Source organism: Parambassis ranga, chromosome 1 (genome assembly GCF_900634625.1).
Source record: "Parambassis ranga chromosome 1, fParRan2.1, whole genome shotgun sequence".
Classification (NCBI taxonomy): domain Eukaryota; kingdom Metazoa; phylum Chordata; class Actinopteri; family Ambassidae; genus Parambassis; species Parambassis ranga.
Window position 1 is genome coordinate 576,385 of NC_041022.1, and position 27,449 is coordinate 603,833.

The 27,449-nt window shown below is 45.8% G+C and overlaps 1 protein-coding gene across 6 annotated transcripts in view; it reads left to right on the top strand.

Annotated features, from left to right (window-relative positions):
* Window positions 1-543: 543 nt before the first annotated feature.
* Window positions 544-27,449, top strand: part of rgs12b (regulator of G protein signaling 12b) — a 38,066-nt gene continuing 11,160 nt past the window's right edge. For 4 of the 6 annotated variants that reach the window (XM_028417775.1, XM_028417800.1, XM_028417810.1 and 1 more), the window contains exons 1-6: window positions 544-628; window positions 2,924-4,240; window positions 4,362-4,601; window positions 4,769-5,767; window positions 8,642-8,761; window positions 27,258-27,279. In XM_028417775.1, coding sequence (XP_028273576.1) covers window positions 3,152-4,240; window positions 4,362-4,601; window positions 4,769-5,767; window positions 8,642-8,761; window positions 27,258-27,279 — 2,470 coding nt within the window. In that variant the 5' untranslated portion in view covers window positions 544-628; window positions 2,924-3,151. Of the gene's footprint in view, window positions 629-932; window positions 1,195-2,106; window positions 2,200-2,923; window positions 4,241-4,361; window positions 4,602-4,768; window positions 5,768-8,641; window positions 8,762-27,257; window positions 27,280-27,449 lie in introns of those variants that run through there. The other 2 variants (XM_028417784.1, XM_028417792.1) reach the window with 2 other exon arrangements.

The window sequence follows — 27,449 nt, forward strand, 5'->3', positions numbered from 1 at the left end:
CTCCCTCCCCTCCTCTTCCTCCCTCCCTCTCCTCCTCCCCCCCTCTCTCCCTCCTCCCCCTCCCTCCCCTCCTCTTCCTCCGCTCCCTCCCCCCTCTCTCCCTCCCTCCCCCCTCTCTTCCTCCTCCTCCCTCCCTCTCTTCCTCCCCCTCCCTCCCCTCCTCTTCCTCCCTCCTCCCCCTCCTCCTCCCTCCCTCTCTTCCTCCCCCTCCCTCCCCTCCTCTTCCTCCCTCCTCCCTCCCCTCCTCTTCCTCCCTCCCTCTCTTCCTCCGCTCCCTCCCCCCTCTCCCTCTCTCCCTCCTCCCTCCCTCCCCCCTCTCTTCCTCCTCCTCCCTCCCCCTCCCTCCCTCTCTTCCTCCCCCTCCCTCCCCTCCTCTTCCTCCCTCCTCCTCCTCCTCTTCCTCCCTCCTCCCTCCCTCTCTTCCTCCCCCTCCTCCGCTCCCTCCCTCCCTCCCTCTCTTCCTCCGCTCCCTCCCCCCTCTCCCTCTCTCCCTCCCCTCCCTCCCCTCCTCTTCCTCCCTCCTCCTCCTCCAGATGGTGCAGTCTTTTCCTTTGTGAGTTTATCTATCTAACCTTAGCTACACATCTATGGAAACTCCCCGCGCAGCAGCAGCGCTGGACTCACACAAGTAAGTGATTCAAAATGTCTGCTGACTGAATCTGGTCCAAACGCCTGTGTTTAGTCGGGATATGTTTCACAGACTTCTTCCACCGCTTCTTATGTAGCTGCTGTTTTACCAGCTGCTGTCGGGTTCTGGTGTGTGTGCTTTTTCCCATGTGTCGTGGAGAACGTGACATAAATGAACAGAAGCTTTTTGAAGTGCTGCCGTTTGACACCTGTGGACCAGACAACTGCTGCTACTTTTATTTGTGATTTCTCTGTCGAACTTCGTGTCAATTTATCCGCATAACTGTTCACTATCTGACGGACAGCACGGGAAAACCAATGACAGGCCGGGGAAGTGTGTGTACGGCGCCGTTGCCGGGGTTACGAGCCGACATTCCAAAGATGTGGAAGCGGAGGGGGCGGGACGAACGGCGCCAGCATGTGTGGATGCACGTTTGAAACAGCAAAAAGACGGCAAGAAAGAACTTCTCTAAACTTTACTGAACTGACGACAAGCACGTTTCCATCAGCGCGAACTTACAAACACGCTGCTGTTCATTTCCTTGCACTTAAGCGACCACTATTCAAGTAGGGCTAACTTTGCTAGCATGCTCAGCTAAGTAAGCTAACGGGACAGCTAATCTCAGCTAACTCTGTCCTGTGTGTGTCGTAGGCTGCAAACAGCTGTTTAACTAATGGAAGGTTTCAGGCGGTGCTGGGAGAAAGGTTCAAACAGTTAAAACACCGTGTTTCCGCACCGAGCGTGTCTCACGCTGCTCCTGTTCTACCTGTTCTACCTGCTCCAGTTCTACCTGCTCTGTTCTACCTGCTCCAGTCTGTTCTACCTGCTCCTGTTCTACCTGCTCCAATTCTACCTGCTCCTGTTCTACCTGCTCCAGTTCTACCTGCTCCAATTCTACCTGCTCCAGTTCTACCTGCTCCTGTTCTACCTGCTCCAATTCTACCTGCTCCAGTTCTACCTGCTCCTGTTCTACCTGCTCCTGTGCTCCTGTTCTACCTGCTCCTGTTCTACCTGCTCCTGTTCTACCTGCTCCTGTTCTACCTGCTCCTGCTCCTGTTCTACCTGCTCCTGTTCTACCTGCTCCTGTTCTACCTGCTCCAGTCTGTTCTACCTGCTCCAGTCTGTTCTACCTGCTCCTGTGCTCCTGTTCTACCTGCTCCAGTTCTACCTGCTCCAGTCTGTTCTACCTGCTCCAGTTCTACCTGCTCCAGTCTGTTCTACCTGCTCCAGTTCTACCTGCTCCAGTTCTACCTGCTCCAGTTCTACCTGCTCCAGTCTGTTCTGTCTGTTCTACCTGCTCCTGTTCTACCTACTCCAGTCTGTTCTACCTGCTCCAGTTCTACCTGCTCCAGTTCTACCTGCTCCAGTTCTACCTGCTCCAGTTCTACCTGCTCCAGTCTGTTCAGTCTGTTCTACCTGCTCCAGTTCTACCTGCTCCAGTCTGTTCTGTCTGTTCTACCTGCTCCAGTCTGTTCTACCTGCTCCTGTTCTACCTGCTCCAGTCTGTTCTACCTGCTCCAGTCTGTTCTACCTGCTCCAGTTCTACCTGACAGCTGCTCCAGCCTGTACAGGTGTGGCTGCAGCAGGCTCCTCCCCTCAGGATGTTCTGTGTGTGGATGTGGTTGGATTTGTGGAGTGTCCTGGTTATGTGTTGTGCACATAGATTTCAGAAAGCTCCTACCTGGTGTATACTAAGATTCTGTGACATATACTCATTGGTTGTGTGCAGTCATATTTAATCGTACAGTGATCTCAATATCCAGATTTCTTATGTTCATTCAATATCTGGAATATGATCACTGCAAGACCCACACATTGAGATTGTCATGTGCATGTGATCACACTCCCTTTGCTTAATCACTGTACAGTGCAAAGTGTTTTTTATGTCGGTGCATAATTCAGAAAGAGTTTAATATGGAACATACATTACAGTCACATTATTTGGCAGGTTAACAACAAGCACAATGTCTAAAATAAATGTGCATTTCATCTGGTGTTCAAGAACACTGAATTCAGAGGTCATCAAACATTAAATGACGAGCCTGACCAGGCTGGGTCCCCCTGGAAATACCAGCACTTTATTTGTCATCTGCCTTGGCCACCATAGCCAAGAAAACTCAAAGCACTGTAACTAGGGACATAATGTAAATATTGACAACACAGAAATATCAACGCTTTCAGCATCACAACATTTGTGGAAATGTTTCCAAAGGAAAACTTACTGTTTAATACTTTAATAATGTGTCTCACAGTGTACAGATTAAGATTAACTTGGCTTTGTTTTTGCCCTTTTAGGTAACTTACCTGGAAGAGAGAATTACACCAGGATGGGAGGGCTAGCAAGCTGGTGCCACAGCTGAAGCCAGGTTCTCACCCATCTGCTGCATTTTGAGCTGCGGCTTTCATTGCAGCCTGACAGCAGAGCCGTCCGACAAGAGGACAGATATTGGATCTGCCCTGTGTTATTGCTTGAATGGAGTCTTAAGAGGGACTCATAATGACAAATTGAAATTTACTGAATCAATGGACAAGAGAAAGTTTCCTGGCACAATGTCCAGGCAGATGGATACATCATCCAAGAGGCGCCCATGTGGGAGTGGAAGTGCCCCAAACTACCCTCAGCCTCCTCCACCCTCTTCCTCCTCTGCCCAGCAAGGTCGTATTCGGGCTGTGGAGGTGGCACGAGGCAGAACGGGGTATGGATTTACACTGTCAGGCCAAAGCCCGTGTGTCCTCAGCTGCATCCTGAAGGGGAGTCCTGCAGACTATGTGGGGTTACGTTCAGGAGACTACATCCTCTCCGTCAATGATATTAATGTGTCCAAGGCGTCGCATGAAGATGTGGTTAAACTAATAGGACGCTGCTCTGGTGTGCTGAAGCTGGTCATCGCTGAGGGAGAGCGCCCCAGGCGGCACCACCACCAACGCACTGCTGGAAGTCGTCACCACAGTACCAACACAATGGCAGCATCTTACCTGGACTCGTGTTCTAGTGATGATGAGTTGGATGGTTTCTATGACAACAGCGTTAACAACAACAATAACAGCAGGTCAGGCTATGGAGCCCGTGGAGGTTGGTACAAACCCAAAGTAGATTCTAAGCAAATGGGAATCAACAGGGCAGAGAAGGTGGTAGCAGAGCTGCAGTCTGGAGGAATTTTTAACATGATCTTTGAGAACTCCAGTCACTCCTCCAGCAGCTCGGACAAGGACAGGCCCGGGGTGAGCTCATCGTCAAAACCACGTCCTCTGTCTGATCCAGAATTCCCTCCCTATCGGAACGCTTCTCGCTCCCAGAGCAACCCCAACCTTCTCTCTGAGGAGGAGATGGCCCAGGTTCTGCATGATGACTCAGTCTTTCTGGAGGCAGACTTTCGCCACCTGCATCTTCACCACCATGAAGAGCAGGACGTGGATGTAGGAGATGGTGGCGACTTGGGCCTAGAGCCCAGCGAGGGTATCCTCAATGTGGGAATGATTGTTGGCTATCTAGGCTCCATTGAACTTGCCTCCACTGGGACAAACCTTGAGAATGACAGTCTGCAGGCCATTCGAGGCAGCATGAGGCGCCTGAGGGCAGAGCAAAAGATCCATTCACTGGTCCTCATGAAGGTGTGCATGGCTTTTTTCAATGTCCTGTTTAGTTTGTTTTTTTTCAGTACAAGCTAACTATGATTGCCTTATTACTTTCCCTGCTATCAAGTTGTAACATGAATTAATTATCTCCCACCAGGTCATGCATGACTGTGTGCGCCTGTGCAGTGACAGAGGTCAGGTCCTGGCCACTTACCCTGCAGAAAAACTAGCCTTCAGCGCCTGTTGCCCCGATGACCGGAGATTCTTTGGACTGGTCACGATGCAAGCCACAGACGACCATGTCGATCATCACTTCAACAACGGACGGGATGAAGACGGGGGTTTGAGGACTTCTTGTCATGTGTTCATTGTGGACCCAGAACTCTGCCACCACCAGGTAACACACACAGACACTAATGGGAAAAATAGTGGCTGAGAATTTTAAAGGGAACTAATATAACCGCACGCCTATGCACTGCTACAAAAACAGAAACGTTTTAATTAAAGCTAAAAACATTTACCTACTGAAACTCACTATTCTCACACGGACTGCTGTTTCCTCAGGTCCATCTTGGGGTGGCCAGGAGGTTTGGATTTGAATGCACCCCTGACCCAGACACTGGAGGCTGCTTGGAATTTCCACCTAGTTCTCAGCCTCTCCTACAGTTTGTCTCTGTCCTCTACCGGGACATGGGAGACAACATTGAGGGGGTTCGGGCCCGAGCCTTTCACGATCCCGACAACGATGCCCAACAGAACCACAGCACCAGCAGCAACAGTGACAGTGGGATAGGTAACTTTTTACCAGATGAGAAGAGCAACAGAGTGCTTCTTGTTGACCTCGGAGGTCCGCCCAATCACAACCACATCTCTGGGCCACGCCACTGGGACAGCCCACCTTCATCCCAGCAGGCCTGGAGCCCCACTCTAGGAGCTGCAGCTCTTCCACCTCCTCCTCCTCCCCCTCCTCCTCCAATGCTGAGAAATGGCCACTATCGTCATGATCCACACCTGGCTGACCTCCCTCACCCTCTCCCCTTGGCTCACCCTGATGTCCCTGGCAGGCATTCAAGAGGGGTCCACCCACACCACTACTCATCAGGGAAGCGGGGAGGAGCTGTAGTGGGAGGAGAAAGGAGAGGGGCTGGAGGAGCAGTTGGAGTGGAACCACAGCGGTGGCTGCCAGTCCATGTGTTGAGAGACTGGCGTCAGCAGCACCACCACAACCACCTCCAGGGCCTGAGCAGCGATCAGGAGTCCTACGCCGAATCCACTGACGGATGGTCATCAGCCAACTGCAGCACCCTTCCCCCACCCATGAATAAGATCCCAGCCGACCGCTACAGGGCCCCGCTGGCCCCCGGAGACCACCTGCCACCACCTGGAGGGAGCCAGCCTCCTCCTCCTCCTCCTCCTTCCCATCCACACACCCACCGGCTGGCTGTTCAGAAAGATGAGTGGGCTAAAAAGTTATTTGGTGCAGGAGATCGAGAAAAGTCGGGAACAGACAGAAGCGAAAGAGAAAAGAAAAGAGGAGGATCCACGAAGGAAGGAGAGAAAAAGGTACGTTTGAATGACGTCTTACAGGTGTTTTCATTTGAAAAGCTCTGGTTTGATCTGCCTATTCTTTTTTTTATTCACATTTTTCGACCAGCCCTTGTAATACTAGTGCATTCTTGGGCTGTGCCAGTTTGAGGGCTCTGGGAGAGTTGTGTTAAAACTGACCCTGAGATGAGAAGCCCAGGCAGCAGGTAGCAGTCCCCCATCACACATCCCTGTTGTGGAAATTTACTCTGACTAGAGTGTGTCCAAGACTACCGTTTATTGAGGCTATAAATCCATCTGTGCTCGGCGCGCTGCTCTCACCCTCTCCTTTCTCAAGGCCCTACATTTATCTCATTCAGCCCTTGAGCGGAGTGCCTTTTCTCTCATATATATTTAGCTTCACCAACTTCCTTGTACAGTATCACCACACTGAACAGTGTGAGCGCCTCTGTTGGCTCACTCCCCACTTGGTAGATTGATAAGTTATTTATCCTGACTGCTCCAGTATCAGATCATGCATTATGCACTAACCAGGACATCTGCCTTTACCTGAAAACCACCTGTTTTCTGCCTTGATGAGACTCAGTGTAACAGCAGAGTCGGCTTAATGAACTGGAGTTGGTGTAATTAACCCATCACCATACAGCATGATCTTATGTGCATTTGATTTTAGTGAGATACAGAAGAGTGTTGGCTGCTTGTTTCTAAACAATAGTGATGAGGAAATACAGGCCAAAGGGAAGGAGGGATGGAACCAGCCTGACTGGATTCCATCTGCATTAACCAGTGTACGGTCCGTCAGCTGAAAGGCTCATGCAGACTGTTTACATGAAGGAAGCATTATCTCTCTGTCTGCATCTCAGTATTGAGAAGACACAGGATTCTATGATCCTGAAGCAGCAGCATCTTCTCCCATTAAACCTCTTTGTGGACATGGTCCCCGGGACCCTGGGGGACAAGCAGAGGAAGTGTTTACAAGGTCAGAGGCAGGACAGGGACAGGAAGGTGGATGAACGATGTCCTCAGACTGGGGACAGAGAGCTTTGAAGGCCATCACAGTAAGCCAGTATTACTTCCCATCAAGGTTTTTGTTTTGCTTTTGTGCACTAGTTCTTCCTGCGGTATGATTAATGCTTAAGAAAGAAGTAGAAGCCTACGTAGTGATACGCAGCATTAGCAATGCATTAACCTTAATTGCCTGTAAGTGTTTGACACATGGTGGCACTGTTTCTCCACGTAACTCTCCTGCACTCTTATGGCACAATTTCAGGTATGCTCTGAAAAAAGAAGACCTCAATTAAAAATGGTAGAAACAGATTATAGTTGTGTCTCGTCAAATGTGACCCAGTGACCTCTGTGATGGAGCAGCTGTGGCTCAGGAAGTAGAGCGGGTTGAATTTGATTTCTGGCTTCTCTCTCCACACGTCAAAGGGTGAAAAGGAAAAACTACATTTTTATTTGTGAGTGTGAAATAAATGAGAGGCTGATTAGCAAGCGCTTTATTTATCAAGATAGAGCAGTGCAGTAAGTGTGTTCTGATTGTGTGTGTGTGTTACACACAAAAAAAAACCCAATACGCCCCTTAGTCAGATCCCCGCCTCATCATTTCCCCTTTAGTCCAAATCTTGAAACCTGTGTGTCCTTACATGTAGACCTAACTGCCTGGGCTTGACAGATGTTATGTGAGAATGTTTGTTTCCACACATGTAATCAAGTGTTCAAATCTGTGTGATCTGACGCACACACACACCGATGCAGGGTTGACTCTGTATCCAGGCAACACCACTGGTCACTGCCTGATGAAATGCAGATCAGACCCGCTCCTAACAGCCAGTCAGATCCAACTTTTGTTTGGCCTCTTAAGCTTGTCAGCACTGATTAATTTCTCATTAGTCAACTGGGGTGCATTGATAAATGCTTTCTTCCTACAATTTAAGGAGATTGGCCAGAGGGAAGACTGAATGTTTCTGTTGTTGACCAAAGAACACGCAGTAGTTAAATGGCTAATTGTATCACTCATCCTCTTCTCCTTCTTTGGTTTATAGCTCTGCTCGGTGCAGTTACATCATTGTCAGATGGCTTTGGATAATAAATCCTGATGACCCTTTGACTAATTTTGTCATGTGCTCATGTTAGGCAACAGTTTATGGCCTCATATAACAGCTGCACTTAGTGTGTCATCACTGTCTTATAAAACCTCTTTATGTTATATTAGCATTAAAATGGCCAAAAAGAAATTCACAAGCTCCACAAGTGTTGTGTGGTTGTTGGATTGAACAAAGTATCTGATGGTGCGGGCACAATCACAGGATTGTACATGCCTGTGGAATTTAACATGTAGGTGAACAAAGATGGCCACATCATGCATGTGTAACAGCGGAAATTTCAAAGCAGAGCTGCGCTAAGAGACCATGCAGGATGCTCGACATGTTGATGTTCCATTTTCCTCCCCACCAACCTGGGGTGTAAGGAGGAGCGGTGTGCAGTGTATGTATGTGCTTCAATTTGGTTTGTTGTTATTAGCACAATTAAGCCACAGGTAGTTTCTTTTGTATAACATCTATGCAGATTAAATTACCAGTTAATCCCATTAATGGCATTATCAACAGGTGATCACCAGACGGCTGTCGTGGTTATTGAACTTACGGCTGTGTAAATATTGTTTCTGTATGATAAAATATGACATTAGAGTAATGGGCTGATTTATGGTTTGTTTTATCTGAGCAGGCTACATCATGTGTATTATAGGGTCAACATTTGAAACACATGTATTTATTTGTTTTATCTAATGTGAATATTTTCATGTGAGGGAAACAGGACTGTATGGGGGATCAAATATGACCTGAAACGTGTGTTTATTTTCTGCACATCATTTGTCTCCTCCTGCTTCAGGGTGGTCGGTTCCGTGGTCTGACCATGGGATTCCCTCCGCTCCCTCAGCGCTCCTCGGCCCGCCGCTCCTTTGGGCGTTCCAAACGTTTGAGCCTGGCCCGCTCCCTGGACGACCTGGAGGTAGGAGCTGAATGCATACACACACACACACACACACACACACACAGTGTGTCACAGCGCTACAGCTAAGTCTGACCACTGTGTTACTGTCACATTTTAGCCACACGTGCGGCATCCATCTCTAATAATAGCCACTCATGCAAATCATACATCTTCATATGACAGGTTGAGTCCTCCTTTCACATCACCGTGGCAACATACCAGCAGGCCTGGGCACAGTCGTCTTATAGAAATAAGGACGTTTTCTTCCTTAAATTGATGGATTGAATTCATTTCATCCTTTGATATTACTTGACAATAGATTCAAGCATCTGTTTGATTTCTGTATCTTCTGTTGAATGGGTGCAGTATGGCTACACTGTCGCAGCAATGAACCTTTTGCTCTTGGTTTAGCTCCAAGAAATGACCTGGTACCGAGTCATTTGAGAGCCATGAGTTTTGCCTAACAATATGCCTATTTAGTTCAACTCGACAGAGAGTCAGGAGTGGCTATTCTAGTACTCAGACCGGAATGATAAAGTGGTCTATTATTTGGTCGCATGGTGAGATTTTAGTAGGTTTCTCACCATTTTCGAAGCTACTTTTGATCATTTGTCACCTAATTAGTCACAATCTAGAAAGAGTTGTATTGTTGTCATGGCTTGTCTGTGTTTGTCTGTGAAAGTCGCTGTCCTGAGCGTATGTCATAACAGTAGCTTTGCCTCTGAGATAGAGATCAGAGGAAAGTTAAATATTTCCGCCGTTTACTGGTGACGGGGCACCCTGGGAGCAGATAAGCATATCCCACACTGTTGCCTCTGTAGTGGGAGTTTTTTATATACATTTTTGGCATTTTTTCTATAATGGACAGCAACAGGAAGTCTGGGAAGAGAGGGGGGGGTCAGATGCCACAGAGGTACCAGACTGGGTTCTAACCGAGGCTGCATCTTAAATAGGAGGAAGTTTTAAGTGAAGTAAATGCAGATCCTAAACATCAAATACCATAATGTGAGAGTGAGTTTTTAAACAGTCCACACCTTTCACTGTTATTTGGCTTATTTCTGAATATGTAAGGCCAGAATGTCACTTTAAAGAACCACGCAAGGCTTTTTTCTTGATGACATTCATTCTCTTTCAAATATGAGAGAAACATTCACACAGATAGTACATCATCACCATGGAATTTGGGTAACCGTGAATTACCCACCATTGTGTGAGTTTCACAGGGATAGATGTCTCTTTGCCAGAGCATCCCATGGCAGGGTTCCTCTCTGTTTTCTCCTTCATCCCTCCCACCGCCTCTATTCTACCTTTTTTCTTCCGGTCGTTAGGCCTTTTTCTCTCGGTGCACATGCAGTAATGTCCACAAACAGAGGGCGCTTTGTGTTGTCAGGGGGGAGGGGAGGGGGGTATTGGTGTGTGTGTGTGTGTGTGTGTGTGTGTGGTGGTGGTGGTGGTAATGGGGTTCTAAGTGTTAGCCTGCACTTCTAATGAGCTCTGATGAGCAATAAGCTGACATTCACCTCGTTAGTGAGGCCTCAACACAAAAGCACAGTATATAGACACGCACAGACACACACACACACACACACACACACCACACAAACACACACATACAATACACACCACATACACAAAGAAATTGCAACCCTAAGTCAGCAAGCGGGTTGGTGCACACAAGCATGACTACGCTATAATTGCACACACACACACCTTTCCGCCATCTTGTTATTTATGCTATTTAACCTTTTCAAGCAGACTTCATGCTGCAGTGAAGGTGTGTGTGCGTGTGCACGTATGTGTGCATGTGCACGTATGTGTGTGAGAAGGCATGTTTGTGTATATTACACAGACAAACAGACAATGTCTTATGACAGCAATAAGGGGAAGGAAGTCATGCTGTACACATCAGCCCTGTGTCTGTGTCCTTGCCTGTAGCTTTTTCATATAGTAGATGTATGCTACAGGAAAACTATAGGAATAGTATAAAGTAGCATGGTATAAAAACGCAGGGCTCAACCAATCATCATCCAGCCTTGTAGCTAACTGAACATTAGAGATGATGCACATTCTCAAGTGGTGTACAAGCCATCAACAAACATAAGACACAAAACAGTCACAAGTAATCATTCAAAGGTCAAACGCACAACAAACCCACACAATAGGCTGATTGCAAGACTGATTGCTGATGTTTCCACATGGCTTGCCTTTATAAGGATAGGTGGAGGATCATTACATTTCACACCAGTTGAGCTCAAGTGTTGGTCTTACAGGCAATTCCAGCAAGATCCCTGTCACAGAGAAAAGCTGTTTGACTCCTACAGCTACTGTGCTCCATGTGTTTGGAATATCCAGCTGAAGCTGAGTGTGTTTCCTCATCTTAAATGTGTTGATGCTTTTTCTGAAAACAGCTGCAGCTTTTTTCTTGTGTTGATTTCTTTGTTGTGTTGCTGGTCGGACAAAACAAGGGATTTAATGACATTGGATTATTTTTGACTACATCCTAGGGTAGTGTTGGCATTAACAAAAGGCTACAGCAGACACAGTTATTGCTGTTTTAAAATGTTAATCATCTCAAACCCTTTCTCGGATCCCTTAAGGCTGGTATTCACCAGCATGTAGTAATATTCAACGTATTTGCACTCTGCAAATGTTGAGGTCGGCACTCACCTCTGTACTCCTCTCTGTGGATTTCAAGTGTTCACCCACACACATGTGATTCCCAGGAAATGACACACACACACACACACACACACACACACACACACTGGTTTGTCTAGTGTTTACCTCAAGCTTTACAGTGGTCATACAAATACAGCTCATGTCATGTGTTGGTTGTGGTGGATGTGATAGCCGAGAGAATGTTGGAAAAACTGATGCTGATTAGAAAAGTTTGCCTTCTTATATCTTTAAAACCTATGCGATCATTTAATTTGTTGATCTTGTGTTCCTCGTATGAGCAAACAGTGTTTCCCCTAGGTTCACAGCTCTGGGGAGGGGAAGAGGGAGGGGGTTAGCTTAGCTTAGTGGAGGTGGTGGAGTTCAGTCTATCCAACCAGCACGTCATGAGCAACGATGAGCAAAACAACACAACACACGCTCCCTCTCGCACTCAGGTGGGAGCGTGCTCACCTGTATGTGTGCACATGTCTCTGCGTACATAAAGCTATTTAGTTTGTTTGATAAAAGAACAAGGTATGGACATGTCCTGTAGGAAACTAAGTATAACATTGTGGACTTCTGTGTGATACCACTACCACTGCTGAAACCACAGAGGTGTGCCCAGATCTCCTGCCACAGTAAATGTTTGTCGTCAAGTTGAAAGGCTGTCGGGTGCATTAGCAGCATGTCCAGCAGCAGCCAGTGACAGTGTGACAGAGCCTATCATGGAGAATGCCTTCCTCACTTTGAATGGTTTTATGGCAGCATTTTGTGGGACCCAACAGAAACAATAAACATGCCAGGACACGGTATCTATAAGCCTTGTAAGACAATAGTGACACACACTGCAGCGATTAACATCAAACACAGAAAAGCCAGACAATATGGACATGTTTCCACAGTGCCAATCTGGGAACAAGTCCTCTACACATTGCTACCAAGGTACACAACATCTGGCTCACGTGGTGGTTGCTACCCTCTGCAAAGGACTGAGGCCAGTGTCCTACAGACAAAAAGCAAGACTTGTTAATTATATATATTGATTTGCATTTTGTGACGTTCAGTCAAGTGAATATTGTTTTTCCTGTCATAAATTCAGCAGTAATGAAATATGTTCTCGTCTCATTCTGGTGAGCCCAGTGTCATGTATCATCTTGTCTTATGATCCGAGTGATCGGATAAACGTAAGGATGTTTAGTGGTGGGCTGTTCTTTGTAAACATGACAGACTTGGAGTATGTTTGCGTGCCATAATGTGAAAGACATTGTGTCCCTGTGGGCTGGCAGTGACTGCAGTGGTTTGTTGGTTATTTATCAGTGTGAGTGAGGTGGTACTTCATTTGCTGTCCTCACCCCCGGGGCCACGCGGAGTGTAGGAGGGGTGTGTGTGTGTGTGTGTGTGTTGAAGAGGGTGAGTACCTTCACTGTGTGTCAAGGCATGTTATGGAATGCTGCTCCTTCTGGTTGAACACAAGCTAAACTTTTCTACAGATGTCAGCTGTAGCTGTCAGGTGGATGATCTCGTCTCTCCGTCTTTCATGAGAAATCATTCACTGCATCCATTTCTCCCTGTTTTGCTTACTTTGCCCCAACTCCTCCTCCTCCCACCGTCATGAATGTCAGTTTGCTCTCCATACTCCAGACATGTGTGGGGCATACTAAGCAGATGGCAGAAGAGCACTGAGGGGAACGCATTCAGCTCTGCGCTGATTTTATGTGTGGGTGTGTTCCTTAATGGCAAGGGGTCTCCCTCTGCAGCCGTGCCTACGCATTCGTCTTCAGTGAGTGTCTGTCTCTAAGCCCACAGCAGTGTGGGTGGAATAGAAATTATGCGAGGGTGGGTGCAAAAGTAAAGACAGAGGAGGGGGGGAGGAGAGAGGCAGGGCGAGGGAGATGATAGGAGGGGGGGGTGAGAAGGAGAGAGAGCGAGGGAGCAAGGGAGAAGGGGGATCTAGCGACAGCGACATTCTGTAGCGCTTTGGACGCTTGAAAGCCATCAAGCTTTGCCACTTGCTCTCTCTGCGTGCGCACACACACATTCAACAGCTGATGACAATGTGCACAGAGGGGAGCTCTCACATGCGGCGCTGAGGATTACTTGTCTCTTCCTTCATGGAGCAGCAAACTTTGAGTGTGGATTCTGAAACGGCTACTGATCCAGTGAGTAACCGAGCTGTGTGTGTGTGTGTGTGTGCTTGTGGGAAAATTATTGGTTGTATTGTGTGTGTGTGTTTGATGAAGTCCATGTTTCCTTCCACTGAAGGCTTGCTAGCTTACACATATAGCATCCATGCTGTGTTAGACAGTCCACATTTTAAAATAAAGATGTTGTTAGTTCACTTAAAAATACAAATGTAAAACCTTCTGTTGTTGCTGATGCTTCACGTATGTGAAGAGCCAAAACAAACCTCTTTATGTTTCTGTCAGGTTATAACAAGCGTCAAACGCATATTTTTGTAGGTTTAAATTAACTGAATGCACTGAAAGTTTAGTTGTGAGGCCTATCTCTGGAATGACAGATCATGTGACCTGTGCGGGCCAATCACCAGGCTCGCTTTGGCTCTGTTGTTTTCAATGATTTAGATCAGAAGATGTGTAGATTTTATATGAATGTTTATTATAATAATATACGTTGTGGTCATCTACTCTTAAAACACTACAGAAGAATCACTGTGTTTTATTGTAACAAACCAGTAAATGCACAGTGTGTTCCGTTAGCTGTGTACTTAGTGCTGTATGTCATAACTACCGTCAGTAGCTTGTAAGAGTGTGTGTGTGTAAAGTTTGGAGTGAGAGGTTTCTGACACGGTGGTGGAAAGCAGCACAGGACTATTTCACTAAACACAGTAGTGAGAAAAGAGAAGCCTCCCAGCCCTCTGACCCAACACACACACACACACACACACACACACAGAAAGACATAAAAAACTCATTCATATCCCAAAAAAGTGAATAAGATCACAACCAGATGCCTGGAGATAAGAACCTGCAGACACATTTCTTCTTCTTCTGTGTGTATTCTTGTGTGAGGATGTGCGAGTGTGTGCATGTTTGTGTTGTTTCTCGTGATATCCCCTGGGAGAACAGTGTGTTGGGGAAAGAAAATCAGATGATGAGACAGAATCAGCACTGCTGCTGTACACGAAGCACCTCAGGAGGCCATGGAGTCACAGTGGATGTAGCTCAAAGAAAAACAAGTGCTTTTTATCTACATCAAGTGGTGGAGGTCAGTTAAGCTGTGCCATGAGATTATTCAGTTGCTGTTGACAGAAATGTCTCAAATGATAGAATGCTGTCACGCTTTGAAGCTGCAGTCTGATATACTTAAGCAAATATCTTGTCTGTTGATGAAGGTCTTCATGTGACCGCTCTTCCTCTTTACTGGTACAGTTTTCCTGTTTGGTGTGTGTCATCATAACTTATATATATATATATATATATATATATATAACAACAACTACTGTAAATTACCAGTTAGAGATTCACATTAATTTAAATACTAAGTTGCAGAATGTGTCATCTTCAAAAGATTTTTCAGTTTTTTCAGAGAAACATTAGGGAGCAGATGCATGATGTGCACCAAGCACAGCTGTACACAGCTGTACACAGCTGTACACAGCTGTACACAGCTGTACACAGCTGTACACAGCTGTACACAGCAGTCTGGCCAGTACATGCATGTTGACTTGTTGAATCTACATCTGTTCTCCTGCTTTCACCTCCTGCTGATGCTCATTGCCATTATTAAGGGCGATTAGCTGAATCAATACTAATTCATTGGCAGACTTTGACAGCAGTGCTACCGTGATTGGAATTAAAAGGATAATGATCTGGAGAAAGCCTATTATCCTTTGTTTCCTGCTCTGCTGGACTCGGTGCCTCACCTGGATGACAACAGCAGAGGGCAATGTTGAGTTTCGCTGTGATCAAAGAGGAGAAAAAGACAAACACTGAACCAAAATGTGGTTATTTTGACAGAGATGGTTTGAATTTGAGCTGACTCGTGTGCTTTATGTTAAGTCTGTGTTACTTAACAGTTGGATAAAAATGCTCCTGTGGGACTACTCTCTCTGTCCCTTTGACTTATTCATACTTTTAGATTTTCTAAAGATGATCATGTTGGACTGATAAAAGTTTCATCACACAACTTGTTTCATTAACCACGGTTTAATGTTCTTACATACGTTTGATATCACAGCGCACAGAAGAACCCATCAGAAGATGGAACCACAAACAGAGGTGGACAAGTGCTAACTGCAACCTAAAGGGATACTTCAATGGCTTTTCAGTGGGTTGTATGAGGCCTCAATAATCAGTGCATTATCTAGGCATGTTCCACATACTTCCATTTCTTCCTTCTATCTTAGTACATACCATAGCTGTATTCAGAGTGAACGTATCGTCCTCTGTGCAGACTGGAGAAATCAGTCCATGCTCGTTTCAAAGTCACTGCACTTAATTGACAAAACAAACTCCCCATGACTGAGACTTGTGTCTGATATTGCTGCCGTTTTGGCACACATGGACAGGTTGTCTTTGTGGCTTCCAGCTGTCTGTGGAACCTTTTCTCTCCGTTCATTTCATACCTGCAGGCTGCAGCATTATAATTAACCTCCATATGAAGGCAGGACTGATCAGGATGCCAGATGGCGTGACGTAGGCCATTTTTCATCAGTTTAATCGTGCATCACATACAGGCTGTCCTCAGGCTGAGGGATAGTTTTTATTTAACTGTTTCATGTAGAGCAGGGAAGTGAGATCTTATCCACGGTGGTCACACGGTGTGAACTGTCCACTTCCAGGACGTGGTGGTATCTAAACAAGTGTCAGTGTTTAAGAAGTAGGTAAATAGACTTCATTATAACTTTTAACATGTGTTCTGTGTGTGTGTGTGTCTGTGTGTGTGTGTGCTGCCCTGTTGTGTTGCTGTCATCTGATATCTGCAGAAGAGAAGGTTCGCCTTTATGTGGAACTGACCTAGAAAAGTCCATGATTTAACATAAACGCTTACAAAGAAATGAGCTGGCTAGACCACAGGAATTAGGCTAAAGAGCAGCCTAAGACATGAGCAGTTCCTTTGCTTATCTTTGCCTTTCTTTTTCTCTTCACTCTTCTTTTTTCACCAGGATGTGGATTTTGCCAACTCAAACTTACTTGTATCCCTCTTATCCTGCGTGGCGCCCTGCCTCTTCTCTCTTTCTTCCTCTGAGTTGACAGATATGTTCCGAGCACAGGTTATTTATACATTAAGCATGGTTCTTCCTGACCTGTCAGAGACGTGTGACCTGTTCTGTAATTGCATAACCAGGATGTGAACAATGCAGATTTTTTACTAGCTTTTGTGGTGCGTTTGATATAATTAGCTGAACCAGGCAAACATGAAAGTTTTAAAAATGAGGGTTCCACTGGGCTCCCTCTTTAGCACTAGAAGCTCTGGTAATTAGGGCTTTTGGCAGTGCCTTCAGCCTCAGTGTGTGTGAGAGAGTGTGTGTGTGTGTGATAGAGTGTGTGTGTGTGTGATAGAGTGTGTGTGTGTGTGTAAACGGCAGGGTGCTGAGTGCTGGAGCCATCCCTGATGTTGCTATGATACAGGGATGTGGAAGGTTAGCATTAACTTTAGCAACAGGGCCACAATGGCGCTTGTAGGGCTGAGAAGGAGGCAAAATTAGAGTATTGTTTCTTAATAATTTAGAAAATGCACTGACAGGCCTGACAGGCCTTTACCTTGTAGAGTATCTTTAGAATGTAAAGGCTGTCTGTCTTAGTGCGTATGGGGTCAAAGCTCCTAAACATCACACACAAAATGCAAAAACTCAAACAAAACACACACACACTGCTTGCACAGGGTGTAAATGAGCTTCTGTCTCAGACTAGGTTATACACTGTTATTTAGTGTATGTAGTTTGTCAGTGTATGACTGAGTCATCAAGACAGTGACATCAAAACATTGTGTGCAGGTATAAGAGATATTTTACGTTTTTTTTCTTGCCAAAACAGGAAATTAGGGGAGCTACTGTAGGTGTAGGCTCAAAGCCACGTGCACACTTTCAATTCAGTCTTTGTTTGTGTGTGAAGAGAGAGAGTGTGTGTTGTGTGTTGAAGTAGGCTGCTGTGGCCTGTGAAGTACCTTTGTTTGCCTCACTTGACCTTTCAACAAACCTGCAGAATATTTATGAATCTCTTTAAACCAGAACCAGTTAGCATATCTTATTTTCACCTTAACCTGTTTCTGTGCTTTTTAATACCCAAAACAAGGAAGACTTCCTTTGAATCACCAAAAAAAAACATCTGGAATTTGTAGCTGAACTTGATATTACCAAAACCTGCCTTGCTGTGATTTGAACAGGGAGGAATAGGAGAAGGGTGGAGAGGTCAAGGCTTCGCTGCAGCATGATTGGCAGGAGGATCTTTGCTCCCTCCCCTTCTTGGTAACTGCTGCCTGATGGGGGCGTGTCACTATGGAAACTGAGCTGCGTGTGTGCGAGAGAATGGAACTTCCTAGTCAGTCTGTCAACTCAGTGTGTGGAGGAGTGTGTGTGAGAAAGAGAGGCAGCAGTACAGAGCGTAGTAGGAGGGAAATGTACAGTACATCTACTGAATCCAACTTTAGCAGATAGTTCAAGGTAGTTCTAAGGTGTGTGTGTGTGTGAGAGAGAGAGAGAGAGACTTGCTGAGACATGGCTTCATCCAAGTCAGCTGTCTGCATGAATTTCCTGTCCTAGATAGCTCCTGAAGAAGCTCTGTCAGCGCCAGCGCACATGTGCATGTGAGTGTGTGTCTGTGAGTGTGTGTCTGTGAGTGTGTGTCTGTGAGTGTGTGTCTGTGAGTGTGTGTCTGTGAGTGTGTGGTTCCGATATGTAGATTGAGCAGTGAGCGGGATTCCTCCTCTATGAGAGGAGAGCAGGATGAGCCTGAGGAAGAGGCTCTCCTTCAAGCGGGTCTGGAACTTCAACACAGTGAGTAATACACAGAGGCTACGGTTTACCTTACAGAGAGGCTGTGATTGGAAGAGGAGACGTGTCTGTCTATGATGCATTTATACTCTTTATGAACATAGAAGGAAACTTTCCTTTGCATTGATTAGCCAGTTTAGCTGCACTGAAGTTTCATGTAGTAAAATTCTGAGCTGCTGTTATTGCTTGGCAGATCATATCCTCGCTGTAGTTTCTCTTCTTTACAGTTAAATTAGTTGAAAAGGATGGACCTTGGAGCTGATGGTGGTGTTGTTATGCTCAGAGACAGGTACACATGGACAAAACAAGAGACTAGTATTTACAGCAAAGTACCGTAATTTCACGACTATAAGGCGCACCTAAAAGTCTAAAATTTTCTCAAAAGTCGGCCTTGCGCCTTATAATACGGTGCGCCTTGTGTATGGGTTGAGTACCAGACACGGGGACGTGGTACGTAAACTACGTACGCTGGCAGCAATTCACCAATCAGCTGAACAGTACGTCATACGTACACTACGTACACTAGCAGCGATGAACCAATCAGATGGATACTACATAACACACCGGTTCAGCCGATTGGTGAATTGCTGCCAGCGTACACTACTTACGCTGGCAGCAATTCACCAATCAGCTGAATGCTACGGTACTGGCGCAGCAACTTCCAGCGGATTACAGCTTCCGCGTTATGCAGTGACAACATTGCCAGCAAAAACATCCAGCCCAGCCACATCACCAACATGGATGAAGTCCACCTCACTTTCGACATCCCCGTGAACCAAACTGTGGAGAGAATGGGGACCAGCACGGTATCAATACGGACTGTAGTGGTGGACTGGATGGTAATGGACAGAAACTTCCGCCTATGGAAGAGAAAGACTCTGCCTAAAGAAATGTTTCCAGCAGGAGTCTTTGTTAAGGAGAAATGAGGAGACGAGGAGTTTATGTAAAGAGACCGGGTGGTTTTTTCCACGCATCACCCTCGCTGCTGATCCGCGACTCCGCGTACGCCCGTCTCACCGCTGGTGTAAAAATACAGGCGAAGCAGATGAATTCATAGCTTGCCGTTATCCCGGGAGGGTTAACAAAGAACACCACCCGCTGGACATCGGCGTAAACAGGGCGTTCAAAGTAAAGTTGCGAGCGGTGTGGGAGCGATGGATGGCCGACAGCGAGCACAGCTTTACTGGGAGGCAGCGCCGGGCGAGTTACGCCAGCATATGTGAATGGATTGTGGACACATGGGCTCATGTTTCTGCAGTGACTGTTGCCCGAGCTTTTGTGAAAGCATAATTTCCGAACAATAATAATAATAATTTCCGAACAGCCAGCCGGCAACGTGTGTGGCTGTGACTCTGACAGCGACGAGAGGGAAGCTGGCAGGTTTGAACTCGCGCAGTTGTTTCCTGTTTATTGTTGTAATAAATGTTCTGTACAGTCAGCCACTGGTAAGGATGAATTAGGAATCACTGTGGTGCATCTGATTAAAATGCGGGACAACGTATATCCGAAGATGGTCTTTGTTTATTAATAAAGTGTAAAGATAAAGTTGGAATCACAACAGGCATTCAGCAGCAGCCACTGCTCTGCCCATAGAAACACACACGCTGTTTCTCTGTCGCTGCCACCGTCGAGAGAGCGGCTGCACCGGCTCCTCGCTGATATCCAGCCGGTTTTTACTGAATCGCTGCTGATAGAGATGTGAGCGGCTTGCGGAGGATGTTTCCTGGGTTTTCGCTTCTGCAGCGCAACGTAACTCTCTGTCTTAAAGCTGAGATGCGAGGGTCCGATCGCAGGAGAGTTGCTCAGGGAAGTTTACGTAAAGAGACCGGGTGTTTTTTCCACGTATCACCCTCGCTGCTGATCTGTGACTCCATGCGCGCCCATCTCACCGCTGGAGTAAAAAACCAGGTGAAGCAGACGAATTCGGAGCTTGCCGTTATCCCGGGAGGGTTGACCAAAGAACTTCAACCGCTGGATATCGGAGTAAACAGGGCGTTTAAAGCTAAGCTGCGAGCGGTGTGGGAGCGATGGATGGCAGACGGCGAGCACAGTTTTACCAAGAATGGGAGGCAGCGCCGGGCGAGTTACGCCACCATATGTGAGTGGATTGTGGACACATGGGCTCATGTTTCTGCATTGACTGTTGTTCGAGCTTTTGTGAAAGCCGGCGTAATTTCAGAACAGCCGGCCGGCAACGACAGTGACTCTGACAGCGATGAGAGGGAAGCTGGTATGCAAGCACTCGCACAGTTGTTTTATTCTGACACTGAAGATGAGGACTTTGATGGGTTTGCGGGAGAGGATTGATTAAAATGTGAGTGTATTGTACATAGCTGTAATAAAGTTCGACTTAACTCTATGTTTTTGTCCCGTTACCTTTTTATTTACGTACTGGTATGTTTTAGCGTAGCATGCGTTTTAGCGTCTCAGTGACTGTTGTCCGAGCTTTTGTGAAAGCCGGCATAATTTCAGAGCAATAATGAATTAGGAATCACTGTGGTGCAATTTATATCCAAAGATGGTCTTTATTTGTTAATAAAGTGTAAAGATAAAGTTGGAATCACAACAGGCATTCAGCAGCAGCCACTGCTCTGCCCATAGAAACACACACGCTGTTTCTCTGTCGCTGCCACTGTTGAGAGAGCGGCTGCACCGGCTCCTCGCTGATATCCAGCCGGTTTTTACTGAATTTACGTACTGGTATGTTTTAGCGTAACCTGCGCCTTGTAGTACGGTGCGCCTTGTATATGCGCTGAGGACAGAAATAGACCGTGTAACTGACACTGCGCCTTATAATGCGGTGCGCCTTATAGTCGTGAAAATACGGTACACAGAGGGAGAGGAAGCCGCTTCCTTTTATACCAGGGGCAGACTAAGAGACTGGAGACAAAACAAATGAAGACAAAATAAGAGAGCTCTGAGCTTTAGGAGCCCTGGAGAAAGGGTAGCAGGTAAACAAATAAGCCATGGTGTCTTCTGTTTTCAAGTAGAAATGAAAGACAGCCAGTGGACGTGTGTGTTGTAAAGGTAAAGTGAGACAGTAGGAAAGAAAGACTAACAAGATTGTAAGACAGCTCCAGGCTCTCCCTCTCAAAGCCAGATGTATGAGCTGGAGAAAAGACCCAGAGATGAAGCCAGAGACAAATGGAAGCCGTGACAAACAAAGCCTCTACTTGGTCTCTGGGAGTTTATGGTTTGTACATTTCAATTTTGTGTTAAACAAAATGAAAAAACACTATAAGACAATGAAAGATGGGCTGAGTCAGCTCTCGCTGCTGGTGAAGCTTAATTTAGCGTGTGGACTGGCAGCTGTGTGCGTTGGTCTTAGCGCAGGGGGGTGTGCGATCAGATGAATTTGTGTGTATGCTGTCTGGGTGTCAGTGTTAGGTTGGAGGCAACAAGCCAAGTACAACAGACATTTATCACCGGCTCAGCCTCTGAGTCACATCTCCTGTGTGGCTCTATTGTAGAGAAACAAACATTATCTGCATTCCTTCCTTTCATTGAGTGGGTATTGATTCCTGAATGTAGTGAAGGGATTTAGGAGTGTTATCCCAGAATTCCAGAGGCAATCACAGAGCCTTCTCCTTGGAACAAAAAGTGGAATTTTAAATGTTTGTGGGCACATTAAACGGGGAAAACACACAGCGGCTCTGTGTTTGTTTATTAATTAACTGAAGGCCCTCTGGACCCAGCGCCTTTGTCACTTCACATCAAGTCCTGCACATCTGTGAATACAATCACAGCCAGCCTCACAGAGCACACACATTATTTGGTTTTACAAAAATGACATAAATTGGACCCATTACCCCAATCTTAGGGGAAATAGGAAACCTCAACAGCTATACATATTTCCATTTTTACAAACCAGCTTTCCACTCTGCGCTCAATATCACTGATTAAAGGTTCAGTTTAGTCAAAAATCCCACAGAGTTATAGTTATTATGAACTGTATGCCACATATGATGCATTTAAGTACAGTTAAAAAACCTGAAACAGTGTTCATCATCTCATTCTTAGTCATGTTCACACCTTCACAGGCTCATCTGACTCACTTTTGGATCGGGGGAATGTAATCAGCTTGCTCACCTCATCCTTCTCCTCTCTGACTTTAGCTGCTAATGCTAATGCTAAGCGGTTTCATGGTTGCCAGTCCTGGCAGGATGACTCTGGCCTTCTCAATAGCAGCTACTATTCACCTCATATTCAAAAGTAAACACACAGGCACGCACACATTGAGACTGTTAAACCAACAGCTTCCTCCTCAGCTGGAAGTGTGTGTGTGTGTGTGTGAAATCTGTGTTGTGAAGTCATCTTTGAAGGACAGTGCGTGTGTGCGCGCGTCATGTGTTCAGTTATAGGTGTGGTCCCCTGTAGTGTTGCCAGTTTTTCAGTGTTCATCCATGTTTCAGTCTTTGTTTTTACACATAAGAGTAGAATCTCATTCCTTAGGTGGCAGTTAGCTTCCAGTGAGGGAGCCAGGAGTAGGTTCCTGTGGTACAAACAGTGTTGTCTTTGTGCGTGTGTGTCTGTGTAAGTGCTTATGTTATCCCTCACACACTTTCCCACTGATAGACATTTTTGTTTACCCTGTTAAACATTAATAGATGCTCTGTGTCTCATCCCATGAAAACCAAATGTCCTTTTCAATCTGGACACACACCGGGCAGGTTGTGGAAGGCCTGAGATTCTTTAAAGCAACTTTAATGGCATTAGAAGTATTAATATTGAGAATGAACACTGTCCTGCGTGTTACGCCGAACCTGACGTCCAGGCTTCATAACAGATGATGTCATCCACCCGGCTTCTCACAGCTAATAAAGCTGTAGGGGAGCTGTACACACAGTGGCCAACCACTCCCTGCACATACACACACATGCTCTATACACACACCACACATAAACAGGCCAGGCATGTGGCTACAGGGTGGGATTTTCATGTTCACGGAGCTGAGAGCAGGAGGATGTAGGTAAACAGGTTTTGACATGTGGACAAAACAAATCCAGGTTTGAAACCACACATAATCCAGCAGGTTATTTTATCACAGTCATGAGCATTACAACACCCTGCTCCGACGGAACCCAGTACACCACCCTGTGCATGAGGCAGAGGTGGTGGTGAGTTGTGTGTTGCCAGTGCATCCAAGTGGTTCAAGCGCCTTATCTTTGGTTGGAGTGGGTGTAGCAGTGATGTGTATATCAGTATCAGGGGCTTCTTGGAATACCAAAATAATCTCAATAAGTTCTGTAAAGAGTTTATTCATTTTTTGTGAATCGATGTCGATTGTATAAAAAATCAATTGATGTTGATTGTATAAAAACTCCCACATAGTACAGAACAAGGAATTAGCTGTAGACCAAGACTGTTTGTACAGGGCTGTAAAGAGGATTACTTCTGCTTTAAAGATGGCAGTTAAAGGTCGGGGAGGAGGTTTTAAAACTCAGTGAGTCAGCCAGATTCAAAGTAAACACACGCCCCTTTCTCTCGGAGCTCACCCCGAAGCCACGCCTCCAATCACATGGACGCATCACCTGAAGACGAGCTGCGGTCTGTGACTTCGGCCATCATGCACGTACCTCAGAGCAGGAAGAGAGTGACAACCAGCCAATACTCCTACAGGGTCCACCCGGAGGACTGATGATGTTTTTATGTTTTATAGCTTCAGATGATTCATATTCTTCGTTTTAATGAGAAACTGCCGAACTAATCGGTTGCTATCGGATTGTAAAGAGAAGTTACACTGATTTAACAAGAGCATCAGAAGGAAACCTCCTACCTTTAAAGATAGGCATTTTTTAAGGAGCCAGCCTCAAGTGGCCATTTGAGGAGTATTTTTTGGCATTTCATCCTTCAGGCCTTTTTCCACTTATTATTTACTAATAAAATTAAACATTCAAGTGGTTGATTTCACATTTTAGACCAAAAAGAAGTAAAATGTCAAGCGACTTTATACTGGGCAGACCATATGACAAAGTGTTGACATGTTTATTAATAAGAAGAACCCATTATCTACAACTCTGTCTGACTTCACAACCACGCACACATTCTGAGGTTTCACAGGGAACGTTTTCCTTCAACAAAAACCCCAAGTCCTCCACAGATGTGGAAACCACAACCATGATGATCTGTCATATGCTGCTGAGTCAATTTCCACTGATCTTATCAGTGCAGACTGTATGATTGGTACATAGTAGCACCAATAGCAGTAAATTATTAATAGTGAAGCAAACTTTAAAACCAAGAAGTGCAGTGACAGAGACACATTTGATGTTATGATTATCTGTTATCCAGTTCATTTTCCAGCTGCAATGCATCCCCGTGGGTAAGAGGGCTTCAGAGAGGAACTTGTGGAAGGGAATGTCTGGAAAACCCCAGTCATTCTCTGTGGGTTGTCAGGAATGACCGGGATCTGCCAAGAGAGAGGAGGGGAAACACCGCCGGAATGAGTGAGAAAGGGCTGGAACAGTGAAGAGAGAGAGAGAGAAAAGTGGAAGGGGAGAGAGATGGTAATGAGACAGTGGGGGGAGGAACTGGAAGGACTGGATGGAGGGAACAGAACAAACAAAAGGAAGGAGAGTGAAAATAGGTTAGAGGGGTGTTCAGTGGGGAAAACAGAGGAGAGGGGCCTCGACCAGGGGCCCGAACCACCCCGCTGCACTTTGTGTCTGGAAGTGATCACACTGGAACTCGGTGTGGAGGGGGAGGGGTGCTTTCCCATAGCAAAGACACGTCTCTAACAGATGTTGGCCATATGCATGCATGCAGTACTGTAGCTGCCCCCTCTTTTTTAAAGCACACAATGAAGCTGCTCCAACCAGAGTCAGGATCCAGGGACCGTTTTCTGTCATTTTCATCCTCTGTGGTGCTTTGACCACAGTCATATACAGTCACATCTATTTTTCACCCACCAGTGCCAGCTTCTACTCTTCCAGGGACAGCACTCTGAAGATAGCCGTGATTACACTGGCTGTGTGTTATCTGGGCAGGACAGCTTGGCTAAGATGCACATGACTCAAACCACACGGCACATATGCTGCACCAAGGGGGTCAGATCAGACTGACTTAGATTTACTGTCAGTCAGACTCTGCACATTGCTGCTGATCTGTATGAACTCAGATGAACGGTTGACTTTTAGTGTTAGCTTTGAGGTAACGTCAGGCCAGAAGAGTTTTCTCCTGTGAACATGAATTTTGCTGTGCAACTGATCAGCCATGGAAACTGACTCAAATAAGCTTCTGTTTTTATTTTTAGTGCCAGTTTCAGTTTCAGTTATCTCATTGTTTTGAATACAAAGGTGAACTCCTACTAATAATGATGGTTTCTGTCATCTGCTGTACGCTCCCTGTGTGAACTCCTGGTACACATGCATTCCTCAAACTTATAGGAAATTGCTGATTAGTAACCAAGGTAAATGTAAATATCAGTGTAATTCTGAACATCTGGTTGGAGGGGATTTACTGAAGCTAGTAGCACTTCTCTTTCTCAGAAGAGGCTTTTGGAGGTTTACTCCAAATGATGATGAGCAGCTATTATCTGTCTGAAATCAAACTTTGTGGGCATTTTCCTGACATTTAGTTAAATAGGTTATATTTAAGATCTGACAGTTTGATAAATGGGTATTAGGATTGGTATTGTATGAATGGTTCTGGCAAAAACTTTGGTGGCACCTAAAACTCCATTTGTTGGAAAAACCCTTGTAAAGTCCCTCTCACATCGGACAAAAGCAACCATGGGTGAAGGCTACAACCAGCATTCATTCTGTGGTCAAATGGCTGCTGTCGTTTATTTGCTACATGTCCAAGCAAAGCTTTTTAGTGGTATGTATGTTTATGTGCCAGTTTTAGTGTAAATATCATGTCATAGTGAGTTTTCTCTGACAGTGGGCGGATTTGAATAAAATACTATATAAAAAGTAGAAAAATGGACGATGGGATCTGTAGTGTTTAATATTCAAACTGAGAGAAACCACATGATTTCTGAGAAAAGAACCTGATGCATTTCTAATGAATGAACTGACTGACTCCCACGTGTCTGTGCTGAGCAATGGGAGAGATCATTAAACCTTAATTTCCAAATAAAGTAATATCAGTCAGGCTTTTTTTGTGCTCACAGCTTCTCCATGGGCTGAAGAAGCATTGCACCAGTCATTAGCAAGATGAGTGGTCAGATTAACAGCATCAGAATCCAAAGAGACAGATGATGTGGCTTACTTTTCATTTTCATTGAGAACACTGGAGTTATTTAGGGGCTCTCCTGTTCTTATTGACAGTTACCTCCCGTCTTTCTTTCTCTACACTTTCCTGTCCTTTCTTTTCTTCTGTCTGAGTCACACAGTGTTTCATTGTTCCAGAGTTAGCTGCATTACTGATGCCTGTGTTGAATGATCTCATCCCAGCTCAGCATGTCTGGGATAAAAATCACCGCAGTCCATACTGTGTTCTGTTTTTGAACTGTGACGGGGAAATGTGTCTGTAGCCTCAAGTTTCATTTGAACATTCATTTGTATGGATCTCTGTATCTATATGAGCTGAAAATCCAATTAGTAAGGACTCTATCATCTTTCTGAGATAAACAAGTAAACATCACACTTCCCTGAGGAATCGGGGAAGGTCTCCTCTTCATTTCTTCACACACAGTAAGCCCCACCCCTCTCAGGAGGTTTTCCTGCAGAGCAAGCACAGCCAGTTCACACATGAGTCCACCCACACAGAAGACAATAAGTGTGGGCGCGAACCTGACTGTGTCCTTAGGTGAAAATGTGTATGACAATGGGCCTGGGCTTATTATTAGTGACAGTCTGTGTCTCCATGTGGCCAAACGTGCATGCTCAGACAGCCCCTACATGTCTGTCATCTGTGTGATTAAAAGGATCCTAATCCATGTCTCTCTGTGCTTTCTTACAGTCTGCCGCAGTCTCTGATGGAGGTGAGTACATCTACATTTTGTAATATTTACAGCTCTGCTGATGTCTGCTTTTCCTGTGCCCTACAGTTCTTTACTGTTCACCTAGAAAAACTGCATCGTGAGTGTGTTGGGCCTGTGCTCCAGTTCAGAGTGGAGGGTCATGGCCCATCTCCAAGGGGCCTCCCTCATTA